At 48.6% G+C, this 16,161-nt stretch overlaps 1 protein-coding gene across 1 annotated transcript in view; it reads right to left on the reverse strand.

Moving 5' to 3' along the window:
- The window catches only part of LOC129507423 (transcription factor CP2-like protein 1), a 40,443-nt gene that overhangs the window by 16,765 nt on the left and 7,517 nt on the right, over positions 1 to 16,161 (reverse strand). Inside the window, 6 exon segments of the mRNA XM_055321810.1 lie at positions 2,397 to 2,507; positions 5,775 to 5,878; positions 5,881 to 5,926; positions 7,015 to 7,121; positions 7,805 to 7,910; positions 8,455 to 8,531. Coding sequence (XP_055177785.1) covers positions 2,397 to 2,507; positions 5,775 to 5,878; positions 5,881 to 5,926; positions 7,015 to 7,121; positions 7,805 to 7,910; positions 8,455 to 8,531 — 551 coding nt within the window.

Raw genomic sequence — 16,161 nt, forward strand, 5'->3', positions numbered from 1 at the left:
CCTTGCATCAGGCTCCACGCTCAACAGGGAGTCTGCTTATCCCTCTCCCTCTGCTTGTCCCTCTGCTCTCTCTCTTTCTCTCTCCCCCTAAAATGAATAGTTAAATATAAATCGAAAACAAAAAAGTCCAGTACTAAAACCTGCACTACTTGAAACATTCCAGGAGCAGCCAGCCCTCTCAGGCATCAGTCGATGCGTGTTTACTATACATCAGCCGTCCTGCTAGGAGCTAAGGGATACACAAAAAACACGGAGGACGTGATCCTCGACCTCAAGGAACTTCTTGAGCAGAAGCCAAGGATGAACATAGGAGAGAATCGCCCAAAGAAAGCAAAGACGTACAGGTTTTGCCAGTTGGGGAAGCCAGGGGACAAAGTATTCATTTCTCCCCTTCCCTGTGATGACACCGCTTTGGAGAGGGCCAATTCGAAGCATTCCTGAAGATTTCCTATCACCCACCGAACCACAGGTTGGTAAATATTTAACTCGGTTGTGCATGTGGGCTGGAATTTCTTGGTGGTAAATCCCGGAGCTGAGGAGGAAGAGCTGACAGTCACCTTACAAGGTCATGGGCCAGGCGGGGGTTTTGACCAACTGTACCACGCTCTGACAAGGGCGTGGACAGACGCTGTCTGAAGCACCCCCGGACCTCTCGTCCACCAGGGGGAAGACAGAAGAGAGTCAGGAGCAGAGAGGCTGAGGCTCGGCCTGGAAGGGAAAGGTGTCCGTAGGCAGAGGGCAGTGGGAGCGTGGAGGGCACCCTGGAGGGCCCGCACGTGAGGGGACTGGGGCCAGGGGAAAACTAACTGGTCTGAGCTCTGATTCATAAATGCAGGTCCTCGCACTGCTTTGCTGCTGAGAGTTAGACAGGCTCTTCCTGCACCAGGGCTCTCTGGTCACTATTATCCTGTGTCAGATAAAACACTGGTAACATGTCTATGCCGCTGCAAAATTACCTTCCATACTGTATCTTGTTGCAAATACCTTTCTGCATATGGCTTCTCTCTCTCTCTCTCTCTCTCTCTCTCTCTCTCTCTCTCTCTCTCACACACACACACACACACACACACACACACACACACACACACCAGCCAGGACCGGCCACTATTCTCTTAGATGCTCTGTGCCCTGGGCCTCATCCTTAACACAGCCTTAACTCTACCACAGCTGGGGCTGGGCCTCCTGCATCTGTGGAGGGCCTTCTGAGCAAGTCAAATTATTCAATGAACGCCCACTAGCTGGGCTGATTGCAGAACACACTGGGGAACAGTTGCTTAAAAAATACAACAGAAGAGTGCCTGGGTGGCTCAGTGGTTGTGTCTGCCTTTGGCTCAAGTCGTGATCCCGGAGTCCTGGGACTGAGTCCCATGTTGGGCTCCCTGTATGGAGCCTGCTTCTCCCTCTGCCGAGGTCTCTGCCTCTCTGTGTCTCTCATAAATAAATAAAATTGTAAAAAAGAAAAAAAAAACACACAACAGACCCCAGTAAGATGTGGCACCAGCAGTGACCAGTGACAGGGGGAAGAAGAGCCTGTGACAGTGAGGGTCTCAGAAGTACGCTGGACACAAGGAGGTTTAGAGCAGGTGCTGTCAGTGTCCAGGTTAGGAGGAGACGAGTTCCAGTCTCTACTCAAACAACAAAGCGGCAAGTAGTCAACACCCCCGACCTGTAAGCCTGCTCTGAGAATGAAGCCTGCAGAGCTTTCTACCATATGCAGAACTTCACATGCACAGGGTCATTCCCTGCACCATGTGTGAAACGGCAAGAGCCCCGAGAGCACCAAATGTCCACCAGCAGGCCATCTATCTATACAACGAAGACCACGCCTCTGGGTAAAGAACTAGAAAGCTTTTTATGAACAGATGGAGAACAGACTCCAAGACAGGCTATTAAATAAAGCAATCAAGTTACAGAACAGTATGTCTATGGACACTGTTGGTATAAAAAAGGTGGGCGTGGGGCAAACATGTATGAATTGGCTTCATCGGCAGAGAAAGCTAGGCCAGATACATGGGGACCCAAGAGATGCCAGCTGCCCTGGGAAGAGACAGCTTGAGGCTAGGACAGTTTTGGGAGAGGCATTTTCTAGTGTAGATACACTCTCTTCTACCTTTTGAATTTTGGACCTTTATTTAAAAAAAAAATTACCTGATTCTGGAAAGTACAAATGGCAGCACAGAACTGGAAGATATTTCTGAAACACCTTCCTGGCCCCCTGGCCTTATCATGTGAACACAGCTCCGGACCCAGGAATCTGCCACAATTTTATAGGCACTTTCCAAAGCAGCATTCACCCAAGGTGGGCAATTTCCCAAGAACCTAAACCAAGAGCACGCAGTCATCCTGCTCCGGGCAGAAGGCCCCAGGAGGTGCACCCCGGCACCAGGCCGGCTCACCTCTGTGAGAATGGTGGTCTCGTAGGATGGCTGGTACTTCTCTTTTTCTTGGGCAGTTCTTTTCTCCATCTTTTCCCAGTCGGTCTTCTGTTTCCGGTCAGCTCCCTTTCGCTACAAGTACAGAGCACAGGGGATCCGATTAGTCCAAAGTGGGCAGAGGCAGCTATCAGAGAAAGACCCAGGACTTAGAGACAGGTCCCAAGACTTGCACTCTCCCCAGGCCCCAGGAGTCCAGGCGGGATCTCCGGACAGGTCGGCATCTCTCTCACCTCCCAGGCGTCAAGCACATGATCCTCCTCCTGGAGCCCCTCCCCTTCCTCACCTGAGGGAACTCACAGCCTGCTACGGGGTCCTGCCACTCAGTTACTCAGGGGAAAATGCTTGGAAACAATCTTTACCACAGACAAAACCCTTGGCTGCCACAGCAAATCCCAGTGCATTCCTTGAGTTACGGGTGGAGGGCAAAAGAAAGTAGAAGAAGTCAAAGCTGCTGCTGGGAGTTTGGGAGTCTGGTCTGCACCTGCATGCTGGGAAATCCTGGATGTGTCACGAAGGCCTCCTGACCTCCCAACTCCCAGGATTATCTGCAGCTCCCTGTTTGCACGCCCCATACAGGGTAAGACCTCCAACCTCACAGAGCCTATCCTGGGCGCCCAGCAAACGTGAACAACTTGCAGAGGGGCCCAGGTCTCACAGGCACTACCATTTCTTTCATTTATAGGTATGGAAACTGAGGCACAAGTGACTTGTCAAGAATGGAGAGAAACCTGCTCTGGCTGCTTGGGGCCTTGGGAAAAAAAAAAAAAACTCGAAGTAGAACCAAGTACTGACCAGGCAAAGAATCCAAGAGAGAATGCCCAGGGATGTACCGCCACCAGGCTGGCCATGGTGGCCCTGCTCATGCGGATACTCTGGACATCCTGTGACTATCACCTGTGAGTTCACAGCCTGGTTGGTGGCTTCAGACATTAAGACTCCAAGCAGCCCCAGAGCCCCAGAACTGAATGGTCTCAGCGCACATGCAGCGGACTGTGCACGGTGCGCAGATAGTGAAAACCACCTGTCCTCAAGCTCAGTGTCACCTTCAGGGACTTTCATCCCAGTATGCACCTTCTTCAGGCCACACAACTTTTGGTTTCCAGATCAAGGGCACTTTAGAAAACGGCCCCCAGGGTGATGTGATACCCACATTTGATGGAGGCGGTTTGCAGGGGGTCCTCTGGGGACAGGAACGACATATCCAGTGTCCAGAGAAGGAGCCAGGCACAGTATCCATACCCCATCACCTGCCTCCCAGCCCTAACAAGAGGCTCTTCCTCCCCTTCCAGAAGCCACGAGGCAAGCCTGTGTATGGGGAAGGCACTCGGCCTGGTGAGGCCTGTGGAGAGCTGGCTGGTCAGAGAGGGGTCTTGCCTGTCCTGTCAGAGGCCCCGACACCCCCATACAGCCCCAGGGCCTGGCTCCAACAAGTGGGAGGCTTCTAGTGACGGGGGTGACTGGGGGAAAAATGACAGCCAGGTTAGCCAGACTCCACCCGGAGCTTGCACACACCTGCTTGAACTGCCTCTGTGACAGGGCTGGGTGCGTGGGGTGCCCACACTTCCTCAGGCATTCGAGAAGCCAGTTTCAGGTGACAGGGGCCCCTGCGCCCCTGCAGGAGATGCCAAAGCCTTCCTTGGGTCACTCAGACAAGGCAGCTTCCAGACCAACTCCTCAGTGATAGCTAGTGTATGGTCCAGGAGCCTGGTGAGCAGAGTCCTCACCCCTGAGCTTCTTCCTCGAGGTGTAGAAAGGGGAGCTGGCAGGGGGTCCTGGGAAAGCCAAGGCACTCTGCAGGGAGGGGCAGGGGGCGTCATACAGACACTATCCCTCCCTCCTGCTGCCGGTCTGCATCTGAGCCCCAGATATCCACAGGGTGCCACTGGACCCGAGGACCACAGATGTGGTCTGTATATGATGAGGACAGAGGTGTGACCAGGACCAGGCAAAGACATCCGGCCACACAGCTGTGGGGCTGTCCATGGGAAATCAGACCCACGAGACCCTGTAGCAGACAGCACCTAAGACCACAGGCCATGGTGCCCGCTGCACAGGGGCTCCTCAAACATGGCCACATCCTAATCCCCAGAACCCGAGGCTGTCACTTCACAAGGCAAAGGAAGTAAAGCTGCAGGTGGAATTAGGATTGCTAGCAGTGTGATGTGGAAACAGGAAGATTATCCTGAGTCATCCCAGGGGGTCCAGCACAATCACAGGGTCCGTAAAAGTGGACAAGGGAGGGAGGAGAGGAGGCTGGGGCGATGTGACCAGAGAAGAGCCCAGCCACTCTTGCTAGCTCCTAGGACAAGTGGATGTGGCCTGAGGAATGCAGAGGCCTCTAGAAGGCAGCAAAGGGAAGGAGAGGGAGCCTCCAGAAAAGAATGCAGCCCTCCTCCTCAACGCTTGACTTTAGTCCAGTGAGACCATCAGACTTCTGACCCTGGGGCCTGAAAGGTAGTAAGTGCATGTGGTTTGAAGCCACTAAACGTGTAGCCATTCGTTACAGCAGCAACAGGAAACCAATATCCCAGGTTGGATTTCAAGGCATCGCCGTCCTGAAGCAGGTTTCTGAAGGGTGCTGGCGCTCTAGCACGAAAGACAATCGCGTGCTCCCACCACAACCAGTACCTTCCCACCTAGGGCAGCATCACTAACTGAGCCGGGGCCCGCCCCTCCCTCACCCTTGTGGATGCCACAGGCTCTGCTGCGACCCTGCAACTCCGCAGGCCATGCAGGACCCTGAGTTGCATCATTGGCCGCCAATATCTTTCAGAAGTATGGGTCCAGACAGAGGAAAGTAGTTAATAGGCAGGGGCTGGGCAAGAAAGGAAAAGAGAGGCGGTTCCTCCAAACATGTTTCTTTCTCCAACAGGAGGTTACTGCAGAGGGAGAGAGGGCCTTGGGCCCTCCATGGGAACGTCTGTGGCCGGGCCTCCTGCACGGGACGGGGTGTCCTGACTTGATTTTTAAGGAGAATCAAACCGGCAACTACAGAATCTGTGGCCAACTACAAAGTGCTGGGGAAGATAAGGAAAACCTGAAAACGTGCAAATCCAGACAGTCTTACAAGGCAGAGCTGGGCACAGCCATCTGTGATGACGGAGGACAGAAGGTGCCCCACACCAAAGGACACCCGAAGCGGGCAGGCCCGTCACCCCAGGGCGCGTGGCTCATGCTCCTCAGGGGTCCAGGTAGAAGCCCCAAGCCAACAGGACGCCGAGTTCCCTGCTGGGCCTCCAGCAGGAATCCCAAAGGTCAATGCACTGCTGTCACTGTCCAGCACAGGCAGGGACCCGTGGGTTCGGCGGCCACAGGTGGAACGTGGCAAGGACGTCCTACCTTAAACACCTTGATCTGGCAGCTGGCCGAGTGCCAGTGTTCTGTGTACTCCCCATTCTCATTCTGCTTAAATGTATCGATCTGCACTCGGAAAGGCACTCCTTCTCACCCCCGTGCTTCCTGGTGGTGAACTCCGTGCTGATGCAGTGCACCTGGAAGGGGAAATGTGGGCCAGAGCCAAGAAGAGGAGTGGGGACAGGCCCTGGGCTCCCCAAGGGCCCCTCGCCAAATGGAGGTTTCCATCCCGCACCATCAGGTCCATAGCTGCCTCGGCCTCCCCACTCCCCACGCACACTCCACCAGGGTGATGCCCTCTCTGTCCCCTCCACCTTCCCCTGTTATAAAGGGCACACCCTCTCCCCTTTGTCCCTCGACCTCAGAGGCCCTGCCTGACCAGCTACGTCCTCGCCATCGCTCAGGCCCATGGACCCTCACTCCCTCCTCTCCCCTGGCAGATCCCACAGACTGCATAGCAGGGATCCCCGCCTGGTGCGTGTCCGAGTTACTCGGGCCAGGCCAGGAGCAGGAGCAGAAAGTTGGAGCCATTTCTATGTTTCTACGTAAGTATGTGCTACAGAAAAAGGCACTGGGTAACATATTTATTATCAGAATACTATAAATACTCCAATAATATATATTATTGTGCTAATACAGTAGTATTATAATAACTTTAAAGTACAGTAAGAATATTATAATCATGTTAAAAAAAAGATCACTAACTTTTACTGAGCAATTACTATGGACCAGGCACTGCAATAATGACTTTATGTTCATTATCTGATTTATAAGACAAGTGAAAAAACTAAGAGGTTCAGAAAGGGACATAGAGAGAGAACGAGAGAGTGCGTGTCAGCCCAGAAGCACGGCGGCCCCGCCAGGCTCCTGGACCCATGCCAGGTGCTTGATCATGAAACAATTAATTTAATCATAGAAACTATCATGGAAAAAAATTTATTACCTATTATATACGCGAGGGCACACTTATTTTGTAACAAGCTTACATATTGTTAAGCAAAACCCACACAGTATTCTACAACATGCCACGTCCTTTCCTAGCTCTGGGGACCAACTAGCTCCACGACTGAGCCACACTCCTGTAGCCTCCTCTCCTTCAACGTACATCCCCGCAACATAGAACAGGAGCCCGTTGGGGCCCTGCAGGTGGACTGTTTTGAGGAACGACATGCATGCAGGCCCCAAAACTCTGGCTTCCCCCAAGAACACCCTCCCTCCCACTTACCTGAATGAATACAGAGGCTCTCTTTGAAGGGTCCCACAAAAATTCGACTGCATTCAGCTGTGTCGGGCTGGCCCTGGGGTCCAAGATACCAACAGACGGTGGAATATCTGCACACACATACACATACACAAAAGTGCAATTGTCAGCCACTCCCAGAGGCTTAGGGAAGGACTCTCATTACAGGTCCAAATTCCTTAACCACAATTTGAAATGCCGAAAGTTCTGAAAACTAAGTTTTGCATAACTCATTTGGCAGAAAGCCCAACGTGAACTGCCACAAAGCTATTCGGAGTTCTTTGTCCCATTTTGGGTGAACGGACATTTTACCCTGCTGCAGAAATATTAGTGTACTGGATGGCCTGCCAGAGGCATTACCTGGAGCTAGGGATCGACACACCCTGTTGCCATTCTAAAACTTCTAAATTCCAAGACACACCTGGCTCCCAGAGTTACAGGTAAAAGACTATGGATCAGCGCCTAAGACCTCAAAACTCAATTTCTGTTGCCCATCCCCGTGATGCCCATGCTTCCCTTCATCACAGATCAGAATCCTTTAGGGCAGGGCCTTCTGCAATGCTTTCCCTGAAATCCCTGATGGCAGAGCTCTGAGTTAGAAATCCCTGAGGGCAGGCCTGGTGCCAGCTCGCACAGTGTTTTACCTGAGGCAAGGGTACACTAAAGTGTCCTAGAGAGGCATGCATCCGACAGCATCCAAGAAGAACCCCAATGTTCTTGGGGTTCCCAATGAACTTGGAGTGCCCTTGGGCCCCGCGTGGCCCAGCAGACTCACCAATGTCCAGGATTCGGTGTCCGGGCCGGCTCCGCCGCCATCCCTCCAGCTGCTGGTGCTCTGTGTACTGCAGTCGGCGGTCGTGGAAAACCACCTGGATGATGCTCTAGGGAGGAGAAGCCAGTAGGAGACAGCTAAGTGTGGGGCTGACAAGGACCCAAGAGAACTTCCCACCGGGGAAAATCTCCCACCTTTCAAGACTAAGACCTCTCCTTCCAGAGCCTTCCTTCCCAGCTCTCAAGCTCTGCAGGCTTCTCCCCCCTCAGAACCCCAATCATAGGACAGTGAGAATGAGGACTATCCCCCTTTTCCAGAATTACTAAGTGCTTTACATACACAGCTAACCTATATATCTTTTTGTGCCAATGAGCCAACTGAAAGCTCAGGAAGATTCAGTAAGTGGCAAAGCCAGGCTCAAACCTGAGTTCATCCAGCCCAGAGCCCACTCCATCAGCCCACGCCCCTCCAGCTCTTAGCACTGCCAGCTTGCCCTCAACCGCCTGGACAACATGCTCCAGGGACCAGGAACCCCTCCCACTCCAGGGCTCTCCCCAAACCGCCCAGGCACTCCTGACCCCCACCACCAGCAAGCCCAGACCCCTCAGACCCCCAAGACCTCCTGGGGAGGGAGGGTGGCCCCACAGCCTTGCCTTGACATATTTTGTGTTCAGATCTTGAAAGTCTCCCAACTTCTGATTCTCCAGCAGTTGGATTTCATAAGATTGGCCTAGAAGGGGGTTAACAGTACATTTTCCATTTCTGATGGGTTTCAAACCTGGAGTTCACCCAGAGGGAGGCCTTCTTGACCTCCTGAGTGACCACCCAAGCCTCACGGCCCCAGGGGACAGAGCAGTCAGTCCATGGCCAACTCAGATGGCTCTCTGGACTGCACACCCCCATTTGTCCCAGCCTGGTTGTGCCTAAGACACCCTAGGTAGCATACCATGTGTCCCCCAAAACACAGCACCTCTACAGTTTTCAAAGAAAGAGAATTCAACAAAATGGAGTTAATGTTAAGAACAGAGCTTCATGTTTCTTTAGAAAGGCTGCCCCTGCCCACCCCCCCGGGTCACTTGGATGGAGAACACAGCCACCCACTCAGATCCATGTTACAGTAAATAACTGACCATACCCTTCCCAAGAGCAGGTTAAAGGAATGAGTAAAAGCCTGTTAAACATTGTCTCTAATTGCAGAATGAAAAGCATTTTCCCAACTTAAAAGAATTTCATGTATTTAAGGGGTGTGGGGATTCTATTTGGTGACATATAACCAGCACAAGCTAGTCAAAGAATACACATGGAGAAAAGACTCATCCTTAGTAACAGGGAGAACCTGAATCTATGAATTACAACCATGAACAACCTGGATGAAACTACATGTTTTATGAGGAAATAAAATACAGTCTGAATAAATAGGATACGCCATGTTCCTAGACAGGAAGACCACTTACTGAACGATGTCAGTTTTTCCCAAATTAAGTGTTAACCACAGCTCTAAAACGCCCATACACATTTCACAACTTAATAAAGGATGTTTTACAAATTAAGAGAAAATGATTTAGTGGTGGTATTGGTAAATCTGATTGGCTGCTGGAAATTTTTTTTTAATTTTTAGGTAAGGATAGACTCACAAGAAGTAACAAAAATAGTACAAAGGGGTCCTGAATACTTGTCCCCCAGTGTCGCCAGTGGTGGCATCTGAGGTAAGTATGATACATCATTGAAACCAGGAGCCTAGGGATGCCTGGGTGGCTCAGTGGTTGAGCATCTACCTTTGGCATGGCTTGTGATCCTGAGGTCCGGGAATCAAGTCCTGCATTGGGCTCCTCGCAGGGAGCCTACTTCTCCCTCTATGTCTCTGCCTCTCTTTCTGTCTCTCTCATGAATAAATAAATAAAATCTTTAAAAAAAGAAAGGAAGGAAGGAAGGGAGGGAGGGAGGGAGGGAGGGAGGGAGGGAGGGAGGGAGGGACAAATGAACGAACCAGGAGCCTGACCATGGTTCAATGCAATTCAACTAAAAGTCTCACATAGATCTCCCTCGGTTTTGAGGTTTTACTCAACTCATAGCAAACAGCAAAACAAGTTATCACTGGACTAAAGTCAACTTTCTTAAGGTTTTATGTGAACATGAATCATACCAGACACTCAATAGAGAAGGATTTTCTGAAACTAAAATTGGGCAAAAGGGAAATCTACCTATACTAAAATCTCTCTCTCTCTCTCTCTCTCTCTCTCTCTCTATATATATATATATATATATATATATATATATACACACACACATATATACACACACGTGTATTTATATGTATATGTATAGACACACGCATATATATGAATGAAACTTAAATGCAAACAACAAATTAGGAACAGCACAAACCCAGTGGCAAGCAGTTTTAAAATAGCTAAAACAGCCATTAAAAAAATACTAAGACCCCCTGTGGCAGGTGGAATGCTGCTCCCTCCCAGAGAAGATATATCCAGATCCTCATCTCCAGAACCTATGAATGTTACCTTGTATTTGGAAAACAGTCTTTGCAGATGCAATTAAATTAAGGATACTGAGATAAGGAGATATTCCTGGATTATCTAGAGGTCCCTAAATCTAATGACAAGTGTCCTTGTAAGAGACACACAGAGAAGACAGAGAGAAGAGGAGGTGACGTGACCAGCAGAGATTGGAGGAACACAAGCCAAGGGACACCTGGAGCACCCAGAAGCTGGAAGATACAGAGAATGGATTCTCTCCTCAAGCTCCAAAAAGGACCACGGCCCTACCAGATTTCGGACTTCTAGCCTCAGGAACTATGGGAAAATAAACTTGTGGTGTTTCATGTTAAGCCAACATGTTTGTAGTAATTTGTTAAAGCAACCACAGGAAGCTAATATACTACTCCTTGCAATGAATAATAGAACCAAAGAACATGCAATTAAATCACTCATTCCAAATATCTACCAACAACTACTACGAAGTGCCACATGAATCCTAGGGACTTGGGAGATGAGCAGAATGGACATAGGGCTGTGTGTCACAGAGCTCGTCCCCATGGCTCCCTCCAGGCCTGGAGATGAGGCTGACCATGCAGAGAAACACCCACTCGGCAAGCGCCCTTCTCAGCTTCAACCAGCCCCTGGGACAGGACCAGCAGACACAGCGATGCACCAAGCCCCCATCCCCCTCAGGACAATGTGCTGGGGGCCCTTCCCATCAGAGGGAGGAGGCACAAACCCCAAACTCTTGTCCTGCCCACTTGCCAGTTCAGGAGATGCAACTCATAGAAGGGTCTTGCTGACCTAACCAACACATCTAGCTTTCTGAAAAAGCCAGATTTTTACATACATTTCCGGGCTCCTGAGCCAACACTCCATTAACAGCAACACAAAATGGAACCTCACACACCCTAACTGGTTTTTCCAGTGTCCTCCACCTTCTCCAAAGAAAAAAACGTAGCCAGCTCTGGCATGAGGCCTGAGGCCCAAGTGGTCATCACCACAGGTTTACAGGCGCCCCAGGGCTCAATTAATACCGACCCTGGGCTCTGCAGGGCAGCCCCAGCTCATGCACACCGGAGGCCCCACCTGCCCCATCCCAGGCTGAACACAGAGATTGGAATCCACCCTAGCGGGTCCCTAGGCCGGGGCTATGGCCTCCTCCACCTGCTGCAGAGACCTGACTCAGGCGCTTCCCCACCACCTCTCCCATCTCCAGTCCCTGTCCCTTCCTCCCATGCACACCCATTCTGGAGCCCCTCCCTCACATGCCTGCCCCGATACCAACACCGGGGCCAGGCCATCCTCCCCAAGCCCAGATCTCACACACAGTGCAGTGCCATCAGAAGGCCATGGTTCATGGTAACACACACTGAGGAGCAAGGTCACAAAAGTGGAACTGACCCAGGGCACGGGGCACCTCTCTGTTTCATCAGCATCATTTTGGGATGTGGGTGGGAGCCACGGAAATTGGGCTCTGTGAAGGCACAACATGTGTCTCCTTTGCTCACCACTGCACTGTGTAACGCACAGTAGGTACTCAGCAAGTGCTTAAATGTGACTTCCTATTCTTTATACTGCTGTTCTCTGCTACAATTATAGGGTTTGCAAAACTAAGACACACTCTTGCCCTCAAAGGTAGGCAGTCTGGGGCATACCATACCACACAGGAGAAGCTCTTATAGAAGGCAGAATTTGAAACACCTCCAGAAGAGACAACAAAGATCCAAAGTTGGGCAACACTCAGAGAATGGGGAAGGGGGGAGGGTGAAAAAAGGTCTGAATCAGGAGATAACATTTAAGACGGACTTTGAAGAGTGTGCAGGATTTCTATAGGGGAGGGGATGAATGAATGAGCAATCCCAAGCAAAACTGGGGCAAGGTGGTAGGAGGGGGGAGGCATACCTCTGGGAAACAAGAACTAGCAGCTTCCATTCACTGGGTGCTTACCTATGGCAAAGTCCTGCTCGGGTATTAACTCACCTGAAGCTCAGTGCAAGTCAACAGTTTGTGACAGGGGCAGCTGAGGATCCTGAGCCCCGCTGAGAAGAGGAGGTAGGGTCGGAGAGGTTACCTGACTTGGGCAAGCATGCACAACTAAGAAGTGGCAGAGCCAGGAGCAGAACCTAAATCTGTTTCCAGAACCTACCACATCCCACCTGGTGGGTGCTATTTGCTGGACAGAGGACATCTGTAGTTCTAAATGATACTCAACTTCCCTCTTCTGGAAGGCATCAGATTCCACCTTGCACACCGACTAAAATTTACCTACAGTGTCTCATGGCATATAAACCATCCCCAACCCAAGTTAAGATGGGTTTTTTCTCTTTCTTTCTTCTCTCTAGGATTAGCAATACAGATGATTCCTAGGAAGACCAAATCAACTTGATGGGCAATCCTGGATGTTTTGGAGCATGTTAGCTCCATTTCCTGATGTGTAAAATATGCTATCTCCCAGGGTGTCTGGGTGGCTTAGTTGGCTAACTGTCTGCCTTTGGCTCAGGTCATGATCCCAGGGTCCAGGGTGGGATCAAGCCCCACATCAGGAACCTTGCTCAGCAGGTAATCTGCTTCTCCTTCTCCCCTCTACCCCACCCCCACTCATGCACACACGCTCTCTCACTCTCTCTCTCAAATAAATAAATACAATCTTAAAAAAAAATCCTATAAAAAATATTCTGCTTCCCAAATTCTAAACAGTGATCTGGGAAGAAAAAACAAGTACTACAGGAAATAACAGTAAAGCCTGTTCTAATTTCAGAATTGTAAAATGTGGCAAAAGAAGAAGTTGGCCCTAGAATCAAGCAAATAGGGTAATAAGTAACTATCATTTAGTTTCTGTACAGCTATATGCCAGGACATTGCCAAGCCCGTTCTGTACACTATCTGATTTAGTCCTCTCAGGAGTCCTATGAGGAAAACTCATTATTACCCCCATTTATATAGATGAAGAAATTAAAATTATGATCCAGAGAGGTTAAGAATCTTGGTGAAGATCAAATCTGGGTCTGAGAGGCTCCAAAGACTGATCACTTAGCCGAACTACTCCATACAGTCTCCAATAGCTTCAAAAGTCCCTTCTGGTTCTTTTTTTTTTTTTTTTTTTTTATTTTTGTTTTATTTATTTTTATGATAGGCACACAGTGAGAGAGAAGAGAGGCAGAGACACAGGCAGAGGGAGAAGCAGGCTCCATGCACCGGGAGCCCGACGTGGGATTCGATCCCGGGTCTCCAGGATCGCTCCTAGGGCCAAAAGCAGGCACCCTTCTGGTTCTAACAGGGATAAGGAGTCCCTCTTATATATTCTAACATTTAAGGAATGTCTATTAATTTATCCTGAATGTCTATATTTATCTTATTTTATGACCCAAATATTTAAGCCCTCTCCTTCCCTCAAGGCTCAAATCCCTCATCCCCTCTAACCTCAGTTCCCAGAACCAAGATGCACCTTCGAAGTCTGATGAACACGTAACCACACTGTGGCATAAGGCCTGATACTTGTTTTCCTATGATAAACTTGTCTCCCTGAAACACATAATCCTACTCCATTTAGAATACTCCGAAGACGTTAAGGTTATAGCATCTAAAACCATGTCATTTTCAGCATGCAAACAAATAGACTAAAAGAAAAGAATAAAGTACCCAGAAAAAGACTTTTAGATACTTGGAAACTTTGATCTATGACAATGAGAGAAAACACAGCATGTGTGTGATAACTGGTTATCAAAGATGGAAAAAATACTTCCCTACCTCACACCATATATATAATAATTCTAGGGGAAAGAAAACCCATAAATAAAAAGCAAAACCTTAGTATTTCTAAAGAAAAATAGGAGACTCTTTCACGACTGTGGGGTAGAAAAGGATTTTTTTAGGTGGACACAAATACACAAAGGAAAAACTAGGTTCCTTACATTATATAGGAAAATGATGTTAAAATTTATATTGAGACATTTTTGAAAATGGCAGGGGTGGGGATGCCTGAATGCCTCAGTCGATTGAGCATACAACTCTTGGTTTCAGCTAAGGTCATAATCCCAGAGTCGTGAGATCAAGTCCTGCATCAGGCTCATGCTCAGCACAGAGACTGCTTGTCCCTCTCTCCCTCTGTTCCTCCCCCAACTCGTACGCTCTCTCCCTCAAATAAATAAATAAAATCTTAAAAAAAGAAAATGCCAAGTGTGCTATTAATAATTACACAGTCTGTGTAAGTGGGGACTGACCTGGAAAACTGGGCCATAATGATCACCCTATGGAAAGAGAAAATGATCCGCACGTGAAAAAATGCTGATCTCTACAAGTATGCAGGATAATGCAAAGTAAGGGTAAGATACCATCTTACATCCATCAGAGGGGCAAAAATTATAGTCTGATAATATCAAGTGTTGATTACAATACAGAGAATGGGTACTGGGGCACTGCTGATAGATTATATTGATATAACCATTTTGGAGAAATCTGGCAAAAAAAAAAAAAGGTTTCATTAAGGATGTACAAACCCTTCAGTCAGGCAAATCCTATTCTAGGGGCATATCCTAAAGAAGCACTTGATGTATGTTAGGAAACAGACAAAAATTGCTCACTGTGGCATCACTCATTTAAGGGGAAAAATTGTCAACAACCTATATATCCAGCACTAGCAAAAGAGATACATTAATTCTTTCATTTGACTTAGAATGAGTGTCATTCTAAGTGCACACAGAACTTAAAATGAGCACTCTAGAGACACACACCCAACATAGAGAAATCTTCATAATATTAAGCAAAAAAGGTACATGGTAAGGACGCCTGGCTGGTTCAGTCTAGAGCATGCTACTCTTGATCTCAGGGTTGTAAGCTCAAGCCCCACACTGGATATAGAGATCACTTAAAAATAAATAAATTTTTAAGAAAAGGTTAAATGGTGACACATAAGAAACATAATATAAAGTTTAAAGACAAAGAAAATGATGCTGTTAGTTTCTTCTAGGGTTAACTATACAAGGAAGTAAAAAAAAATTAAGAATCTGAGTGGAGATTCAAACAAACGCCAACACCAACACAAGTGGTTTTGCTTCTGAGGAGGGAGGAAAGGCAATAGCTGTAGAGAGAGGTAAAATCAGAAGCAAATTTGGCAAGGCTGACACTGTGTTGGGCACATGAGTATTTGTTCTCTTATTCTCTGTAGTATACAATCAATCTGAAATTAAAACATTTCTCTCTCTCTTCTCTCTCTCTCTCTCTCTCTCTCTCTCTCTCTCTCTCTCACACACACACACACACACACACACACACACACAAAAACATGACTGAGTGGAGGAAGAACACTTGGAGCCAGCTGTCATTTGCACTGCACTACAGCTGTGTTCTGACTCCCCGCTCCCACCTCAGAGGGAGGATCCCTTGGACTCCATTACTCAACAGTCACCATGTACCCCCATGCCCACCACTTTCTGCCAGTGACATGCTGGGCGCAGGGCGTTCCAAGACGCTAGCAGGGATAGACTTCACCACACTCAGTTACACACCACCCCACAATTTTGGCACTCAAATAAACTGCCTGTAAGTGAGGAGCCTTTTTTTTAATCAACTCACTTTTTAAACTCACTTTTTTTTTTTAAAACTTATTTTTAAAAGTGTATAGCAGGGGCATCTGGTTAAGCATCTGCCTCCAGCTCGGGCCACAATCCCAAAATCCAGGGATCAAGCCCTATGTTGGGCTCCCTGCTCAGTGTGAAGTCTCCCTCTCCCTCTGCCTCTCCCCACTGCCCGTGCTCCCTCTCTCTCTCTCTCAAATAAATAAATAAAACCTTTAAAAAAAGTGTATACCATACCTGCATACAGAAAATGCTTATAAACAGTAACTAAAAAAATTACAGAGATACG

Source organism: Nyctereutes procyonoides, unplaced genomic scaffold, assembly GCF_905146905.1.
Source record: "Nyctereutes procyonoides isolate TBG_1078 unplaced genomic scaffold, NYPRO_anot_genome, whole genome shotgun sequence".
In the NCBI taxonomy this organism is placed as follows: domain Eukaryota; kingdom Metazoa; phylum Chordata; class Mammalia; order Carnivora; family Canidae; genus Nyctereutes; species Nyctereutes procyonoides.